This window comes from Egretta garzetta, unplaced genomic scaffold, assembly GCF_000687185.1.
Source record: "Egretta garzetta isolate BGI_Z169 unplaced genomic scaffold, ASM68718v1 scaffold360, whole genome shotgun sequence".
In the NCBI taxonomy this organism is placed as follows: domain Eukaryota; kingdom Metazoa; phylum Chordata; class Aves; order Pelecaniformes; family Ardeidae; genus Egretta; species Egretta garzetta.
The window spans coordinates 1884828-1893675 of NW_009258261.1; the positions used below are offsets into that span (position 1 = coordinate 1884828).

Below are 8848 nucleotides of genomic sequence, written 5' to 3' on the forward strand. Positions count from 1 at the left end.
CACGAGCGGCGTAGCAGCGATGGAGGACGGCCTGAGGCCGGGCCCGCGCATTTGTGAGGGGGATTGCGCCGTCCTGAAGCGGGACGATGTCTTCAAAGCGGTACCCGTGCTGCGGCGGAGGTGAGAGGGGACCGGTCTGGGGCTTTCGATCCCGCTTGTCATTACACACCCACACACGCACCCACCTCGGTAGAGGTTTGCGCCTTCCCCTCCCCCCACCCACCTGTGAGGCGATTCCAACGGTCGTCGCGCGGTCCCGCTTGAGGGAAGGGGGGTCCTGATGCGGCCGATGTGACCCGCAGCTTTCCTGCCGTGCCAGTCAGAAATAAAGGCCTTGCTAGGCCCATGTCGCAGGCAGCGTGAATGATTTTAATGCTGCCTCGGTTCCTATGACAGAAAAAAAAAAAAAAGCCCACGGAAGATTTCCTGGCTGCGTGTCTTGTAAGAATTTGAAAGATATTTGATACGGGTTTCGTGCTGTCATTGTCAAACTGGTGCCGATTGAATAGGAGAAAAGGCGCAGCAGCCTGAGAAGCGTATCTTCATTTTACTTAATCTCCACTGTGGCATGTAATTTCTGCGAGAGGCAGTAGTGCCTTCTTAATAGTAGGGATTGGCTTCACTGGTGTTAGACTGTAGGAAGACGCTAGCTGTCAGTTCTGGATGGTCACTGCTTTGGAGAAGGTGCTATGAAAAGTCTCCTATTTCTTTTTCCTAGGCCAGCTGGCATAGCAAGAAGCACCTGCACTCCAGCAGGAAATTCTGTAATCAGTGGACACAGCCTGGGCTCTTCCCATTGCAGCAGACAATTTTATAGACCAGTGTGTAGAAGTCAGTGTTGGGTAATGTGGCCAGACATCTGATTCAGTAGCATGGAGATTTAAAGGTACTATGCTTGAATGAGACTGGTTTAAAAATGGCATAGCTCAGACCTAGGAATGTGGGAGTATTGAGAGGCTTAATGTTCACTGGTAGAATCTGGCACCAAAATCAGGTATTCTGTTAGCCTGCAGAGAACTACCAGAATCTGTTTGTTAGGTCCCCCTTCACTTTTTGTTTAAAACCCTTATCATAAAAGAAAGAAGGAATAAAAAAGTCAAAGAGTAAATATTGCCACAGGAAATTAAATAACTTTTGCGTTAATTTTTCCTTTCCTATAATCTGATGAGGGTGAGGACACTCCAAGAATATGTGACAATAACTGTAGTTCGATATTCTGTTTAGAATGGTCATCAAAATGAAATCTGAGTGCACACACACTATTTTCTATTTGTCTAAATTCTTTTCAGTTATTTCAAGTGTTCTATAATCATTTATTAGTCTTTTAAAATCTGAGTTGGCAGGAATTGGTAGGCTTCACGTGAGAAAGTATAATGTCATTAGTTTTTTATTAAGAGGGTTTGGTAATGTGTCCGACAAAACTTTTTATTCTTATGCTTCATGTAAATTCTAGATTGTATTTTGGGATATAAATAATATGATATTTAAAGTTATGCATGAACTTCATACTTCAGTCAGTAGAAAATAATGGAGAACTCAACCTTTTTGCTTAGCATCAGAATTGGTGATGAGCATAATTAGCATAATAAGAGCTTGTATCGGTAAGTTTTGATTCAAATGTGAGTGTGGCGTAGACACTGGTACCTGTTCCATTTGACAAGATCAGTGTTTCTCTGGTCAGCAAGGAAACCTTTGTAGCTCAGCCTGAAAGTTAAAGGCTTTGTGGGTCTTTTTTGTGTGAAGAAGGAAAAATGCAAACCTTCCTTAGGGCAATCAAAATGAAAGGGATAATAAAATCCTACACACACACACACACCCCCCCAAACATCTCTGAGATTACATGACATTCTCTGCTGTCTGTTTTCTTCATAGTCCTTTGGCAAAGGAGCTCTGCAAAACACAGGTTCATGCTCATCTTTTTGTGCTAATCTGCATGACCCAGCCTAGACTTAATGTACTTTAGATTAGTTTCATTCTTTGTCTTATTCTGTCTTAATTTTAGAATTATTTTGAACTGAAAAAAAAATTCTTACTGTATGCTCAATTTAAGTTCTTTGTTCTTTTCCTAACCAGTTTCAGTTTAATGTGGTTTTGTGGTTAATAGTAGTTAGTAATTCACTTTATGCTTGTCCTGGTTTTCTTTAAGGATATAGATAAAAATGGCATGTGTGAAGCTATAGTTTACTTTCAAGCATTGTGGGTTTCAGACATAGTAAAAATAATGAATTTAATATTGACTTTTTTATTATTTTAGAAAAATAATATTTGAGAAGCAGTGGTTCTATCTGGATAATGCCATCGGACATATTTATGGAACTACATTTGAAGTAACCAGTGGTGGAAACCTCCAGCCAAAGCAAGAGGTGGAAGAGACTACCACAGGTATTACAGAGGATTGACTGGTGTTTGGAAAAACGAGTTCTAATTAATTTGTTTCTTTCATAATATCAAAGATCATGGAAAAGCTTTCTAGTAATCATTTGTTAACGTTACTTATATTCTTTCTGTCATAAAAGTGCATGGTTTTGTCTTGATCTGCTGTTTCACTAGTCCTGTAACAAATCAGCTTTTTAATATGGGAGAAAATTTGAACTATAGCTGGGGTGAATATATATACTAAAATGTATTTTACATATTACATTTCATTGATTGCTTAGGCAATACTTTGCAAGGCTGTGAAGCATGTGGGTTTAATCCTGAGAAGTCTGCTTTCTGTGAAACTAAATCATATGTTTCTCCAACTTAAAGATACTCAGCTAGATTTTACAAGTCTATATCCTTTTCCTTTAGAAACAAAAGAAGCAGGTACAGATAATCGTAACATAGTTGACGATGGAAAGTCTCAAAAACTGACTCATGATGACATAAAGGCTTTGAAGGACAAGGGTATTAAAGGACAGGTAAAAATAAGGTTTTGGTGTAATTTCTGTGCTACCTTGATGGTTATATTTTAGTTTATGAAACAGGCTATTCTTTTTATCGGTGCATAAACTTCAGTGCTTTTTCTTTGTTCTTCTGCTCAAGTCATGTTTTTCCTAAAGATCTGTTTTTACAAAAATGCAAAGGCTATTTTCAGAGAAAACTTTATGTAAGGTTGGCAACTTTGTCAATAGAGAGCAAAGTATGAATTTTTATGGCATCAGAAGTCATGACAGGCAAAAAGAACGATTAAAACTGTTAGGGAAATAGAGCTCGCATAATCACCTTTTAGTTTTACTTGTTTATAAGATTCAAAATGCTACTTCTATATTACAGAAGTATTAAAATAGTGCAATAATTAAACTATCAAAGGTGAAGGAAAGGATTATGGATAAACACCGAAAGTATTAACAAATAACACTGTGTAACAAATCAGTTATCAGCACGTCTCTAGGTGGTACCTACCAAACACAGGTGATGCCTGTGTTTTATCTGCACCTCAAAAGCTAAGAACAGGCTCAAGAGATCAGTTCCATTCTGTTAGAATAAGGATTGGATTTTACCCCACATTTTGTCAACAAGAAGCGAGGCCGCGTTAAATGTTAATAAACCATTGCAGCCAATTCTGTTTTGCACATGTTACCAGTCAAAATTCTTTCTCATCTTTGATTTACCCTTTCTAATAAAAATAAGAAATTGCTCATGCTTACATCAAGTTCATCTCTTTGCATCTTGCTGTTTGCTGCTGCTCTTCAGAGCAGCTGTTCTGCTGTTGCCTGCTTAATAATGGATGGGTCCAAGGAGTTTAGAATGGTATTTCTTCTGTTGTGCTGCTTGTGGTGTTACCTCTTTGAGAAGAACGTACTAATCAGTCTGATAGCTTTGACATTTTCTATTCATTGTCAAGATCTGTGGCAGAAGATCACTCTGACTTCTATATGTCCTTAGCATGTCTGTGCCATACGTCTACCGTACTGTTATTGTTCATTATTAAAATACCCTGCTTTTTTAACTCTGGCTTCTGAACTGTAGCTGAATATTCATTTTGGACTGTGTTGTATTAGCAGTAACAGATATTATTCTTCCATAAATGTCTGGTAAAATTTGAACTTATGTTCGTGAATGGCATGTCTTTGTGATGCAGGCTCACTTTAGAAATGATTGTTCTTTTGAAATAAAGCAACTTCAGTGTTAATGGGGTTTGGTTTCCCATCACTTCCCAAATCCTTCCCAGGTCCTGAGGGAGGATGCAGACTTCAAGTGGCATGTACTCCCACGGCATGGCATAGTGCTGCAGCTTGCCTTTGGCTTGTTTTGCTTACCATACAGAAATATTGCCCAGTTTCCTTGCTGTAAATTTTACTGGGAAAAAAAGCCACCAAAACCCCAAATAATCCAGACACCGCATTGAACTTTTTCCAAGAATAAGGCAAAAAAAAGACAGATATTCTTTTTCATGCCATTAATAGTACATTTTAAGTGCTTGAAGGACTTTAACAAGTAACAGCTTGAAAAATAGCAATAGAATGTGAGAAGTACTTGCACCACTGTATTTTGGAGCAGGTTCTTAAAGCACAATGGCTGATGCAGTGTCCACATTGAAAATACTCCCTTTGTCATTCCCCACTAACACCCTCTCCAGACTCCTGTGAGGCCAGGTTATACTATTGCTCTTCCTACATTTTTAACAGAAACGTACAGTTTTGGCGGTTAAACGACTTTGATTACAACAACCAAAATAGCACTCTGCAGCATGCGTTCTTGAACTGCAGGCATGGTTACAAACCCTGAGTAATGAAAGTTTTTTCTGTTGGGGGTCTTAACGATCCCTTCAGCTGGAACCTGAAAGTATGAGGAAGAGGGGTTGGGTTGGCAAAGGGAGGAGGTCAGGAAACGAGGAGATCAGGAAATAAAACCTGGAATGCTGGGGAAACCTGGGAGCTAGAGAAGGAAGAAGTATTGGGGGAGTATTATAGGAAACAGTAAATGCTAAGGAGTCGGATATTGTGCAAGGAGCTGGTTTAGCACAATTTGGGAGGCAGAAGAAATAAAGTGGGGTAAGGGAGATGTCTGACAAATAGCCAGAGTATAGGGGAAGAACTAGCACAAGATGGAAAAAAAAGATACCCTCAGATATAGGGATGCTGAAGTCAGACAAGAGACCCAAAGAGGGAGTTGGATTAAAATAAATATTATTTATCTGTAAAATATTTTTGCCAGTATAGCTTCACACAGGACTTAGGGTACTGTGTACTTAAGAGTTACTATGGGGAATGTTAGACTGACTGAACGTATGTTAGTTTTTCCATAATAACTGACAATAAGCATAACTCTGCCTCATTCTAATTAAATTAAATTAAAAATAGCTAATCGCTTAGAGAAAGCAGGGTAGTCTCCTTGATATTCAGCATAGGATTAGAATATGTGGGTACTGAGTCTTCACAGTATGAGCTGAAGTAATGACTTGCTGATGCTGAAAGGAACAATCCTGCTTTTTCTTCCTTTCTGGCCATCTGAGTCTGCCCTCTCATGAGTTAGTTCTGGCACCTACCAGACTCCTTCCCCGCAAAATATCCTGTTTCCAGGATAAGCATTTTCAGTTTTATCACTTCTGTGCTGGCATTATGTAGTTAAAGAACACCTAGGCATATACTTTTATATGATTAAATTCCTGCACATAGTTAGGGTCATGCCTCAGTTGTCATATTGATTAGTAGTCAATGTCAGTAGAAGTTAATGGTAGATACATGCCTCTACTGGAAGAAAATATTTTCAGTGTTTGTTTAAAAAAATGCTATACATGAAATGAACGAGAATTAAATACCAGCGATAATAAAAATAAATTGTCTTTTCCAAGGAAATAGTTCAACAGTTAATAGAGAACAGCACAACATTCAGAGACAAAACAGAATTTGCTCAAGATAAATACATAAAGAAGAAGAAAAAAAAGTAAGTTCATTTTAAAATCGGGAAAATACTTAGTAGTTCTCTAACTTGTTGAGCTTGAAATAAGACTATTACTATGTGTTTCTTACAGATACGAGGCAGTTATTACAATTGTGAAACCATCCACACGCATTCTTTCAACAATGTATTATGCAAGGGAACCTGGAAAAATTAAGTAAGTTTTTTTTTTATTTTTTCAAATTGTAACAGATATATTTTAATATTTTTCAAAACAGCTGTATTATACCAGAGTGTATAGTAGTCATTACATTTCTTCTTTTTTTCCTGTTAATAGAAAGATTGTAAATAAATGAAAAATAGTATGATATAGAAGATGAATCAGTATGCTGTTGCGGTGAAGAGAAAACTCTCTTGTGTGCAGCATCAGCTTTTACCATTTCTGTACCACCACTGTCTTGCTAATTACCTATGCAGACAGAGGCTCTTTGCATTTGCAGAGGAATCTCTTGTCTGTTGTTGGTCAGTGGTATATTATCTCTGTTTTCTGGCTCAATAATCAAAATAAGAAGCCACCTACCAGGAACAGGATTTTGTCTTTAACATGTTAGAGAATCAAACCTTTTTCAGTCAGAAGTCTCCGGAATTTAAAAACACGTGGTTAACATTGCAGGGGGCAGAGAACTAGCTGTGTTTGATTTTCACTTACGTAAATTAAATGATACGTTGTTTCAGACATTGTGTAAGATGGACTGATTTATTGTTTTTAAAGTAGTAAAAGTAGATCTAAGATGCTGAGACTGAAAAAAATGCTGTTTATGTTATTTAAGGCTTCTCAAACCTTTTTCCTTCTCCTTCCCCCATCTCTTTCACTTGGCTTTATTTATCTATTAAGATTAGTTGTAATTTCCTTGGTCATCACTGAGTCTCGCCAGTGCAGGCACTGCAGTCAGTAGAATTAGGTTTTGGTCCTGGATTGCAGGTGGTGCATGCTACTGCAAAACAGGTGAAAATCACTGAGGATACATTACTGGATTAGGAAATGTGTTCAAATATCATTTGTTCTTTACAAAACTGACATGCTAGAACAACAAAAAAACCTGAAAGTTTAAAAAATTTGTCTGACTGGCACAGCATGAGATGTGCACTCTACTTCATATCCTACTTTTGCCATTTTCTTTGTAAACCTAAACACCCATTCCCTATTAATTTCTTGTTGGCCTGGTTCTAGTGCTTCTTTATTACCAGATGGTTAATTACAAGTTTCTGCATGGTGACTCAAGGCCACTGATGCTGTTCCCAAAAATCTACCTGTAATCCAACTTTTTTTTGACAGGCTCCCAAGCTAATATGCAGTATTTCTGTAAGAAATTCTTTAAGAAAACTAATTTGGTCTTTCTTAAAACCCTCTGTCTTCTAGCCACTTGCGGTATGACACCCTAGCGCAGATGTTGACTTTAGGAAACATCCGTGCTGGCAACAAGATGATTGTAATGGAAACGTGTGCAGGCCTTGTGCTGGGTGCGGTGATGGAACGAATGGGAGGCAAGTAGCACAGTAGCTTTAGTAATGTACAGCCTGAGGGCTTACTTGAAACTTAAGAAATACGCATCTCTGTGACGCTTTTAAAAGGCAGCACTTCAAAATAGTTTCTCCATTTTTAAAATCTACTTTTACCATCTTCAGTATTCAAAGAGATACTTGGTTTTCCATTGGAGAAAGTTGTATTTTGCATATTTCAGTTGGATTTATTTTTCACTATTTTAAAAAAATATGAAATTTAAAGTTGATGTCACTATATGTGGATCTATTTTCGTTTCTGTCTTAGCATAATGATACTGTGTTATGTAAAGGCTGTAAGGAGCTTGTATGCGGATTCTTCCAGGCACCTGGGAAGTCCGGGAAACCACATGATAAAAACAGGAATAATAACATGAGAATTCAGACAGCCCGCAGCACTGAAAATTTTGTCATTCCTCTTGTTCACTGCATCAGAGATTTAACATCTGCAAAATGCGTATTTTAAAAGTAGTATACGACATTTTCTAGAGTATATTTATGAGAAATTTGCCTTGTTTTTTATTTCTCAAACTCAGTTAATTAGTTTCATCATAAGTCATTAAGAGACGCTAAACAGAGATGACAATTATATTCCAGAAGCCTGGAAGGTTAGGAAGTGTGATGTAATACTGTGCACCCAGACAGTGCTGTCTGTTGGCTGAGAAGCACACATGCTATAAATTGCGTTTGTTTCAACAACTTTTGGCCATAGGGATACTTTCTGAAGTTAATTAAATAAGATGCAATTTCAGCATAACTATCGAAAAGTTCTTTTTAATGTGTTTAAGCACCTGACATATCTTCCTTTAGAGTCTGGATGCTGAAAAAATTCTTCACCTATTAATGCTATCTAAATTAGCTTTTTTTTTTTTTAATCAAAACCACTCCATAGTTACAAGTAACATACTGTAGAAAATTTGTCTTTTAATTCTTAATTAAATTAGCTTTTTTAAGAATTTGTCACTGCTTATGTGTTCTGTGCTAATCCTAAATACGTTTGCTACATGCATAATCTTTGAGTTACGATGTGCTTTCGAGTTGCAGTAACTGTTGTCCTTCCGAGAAAAGATTTTCTACCTTGAGACACACTTTGGCAGGCTGCTAAGTTTGATGAAGGTTAGATTAAGAGCAGGCAGTTTACTTACCTATTCTTAAACGAATGCTTCATTTAAGCGTTTTAGGAATTTAGAAAATTTAAGCAATTTAAGAAATTCTGGGTTTCCAATGTGTTTTGATTCTTTTGCTCTCATAGGCTATGGATCCATTATTCAGATGTATCCAGGAGGGGGACCTGTAAGAGCTGCTACCAGTTGTTTTGGATTTCCAAAACTTTTTTTCAATAATCTTCATGAATTTCCTCTCAGCAAAGTGGATAGTCTCCTCTCTGGGACATTTTCTACAGAGAGTCTGCCTTCAGAACCTGAAGATAATGCACTAGTGGAAGAAGAAAGCAATGGATTGACTG

General features: G+C 37.6%; 1 protein-coding gene across 1 annotated transcript in view; it reads left to right on the forward strand.

Moving 5' to 3' along the window:
* The first annotated feature begins 6 nt into the window (after window positions 1–6).
* TRMT6 (tRNA methyltransferase 6) overlaps window positions 7–8848 on the forward strand; it is a 14988-nt gene continuing 6146 nt past the window's right edge. The window contains 7 exon segments of the mRNA XM_009642979.2: window positions 7–120; window positions 2255–2382; window positions 2791–2900; window positions 5777–5868; window positions 5957–6040; window positions 7244–7368; window positions 8636–8848. The exon segment at window positions 8636–8848 is cut by the window's right edge and continues 146 nt beyond it. Of these exon segments, the coding sequence (XP_009641274.1) occupies window positions 20–120; window positions 2255–2382; window positions 2791–2900; window positions 5777–5868; window positions 5957–6040; window positions 7244–7368; window positions 8636–8848 (853 nt within the window). The 5' untranslated portion in view covers window positions 7–19.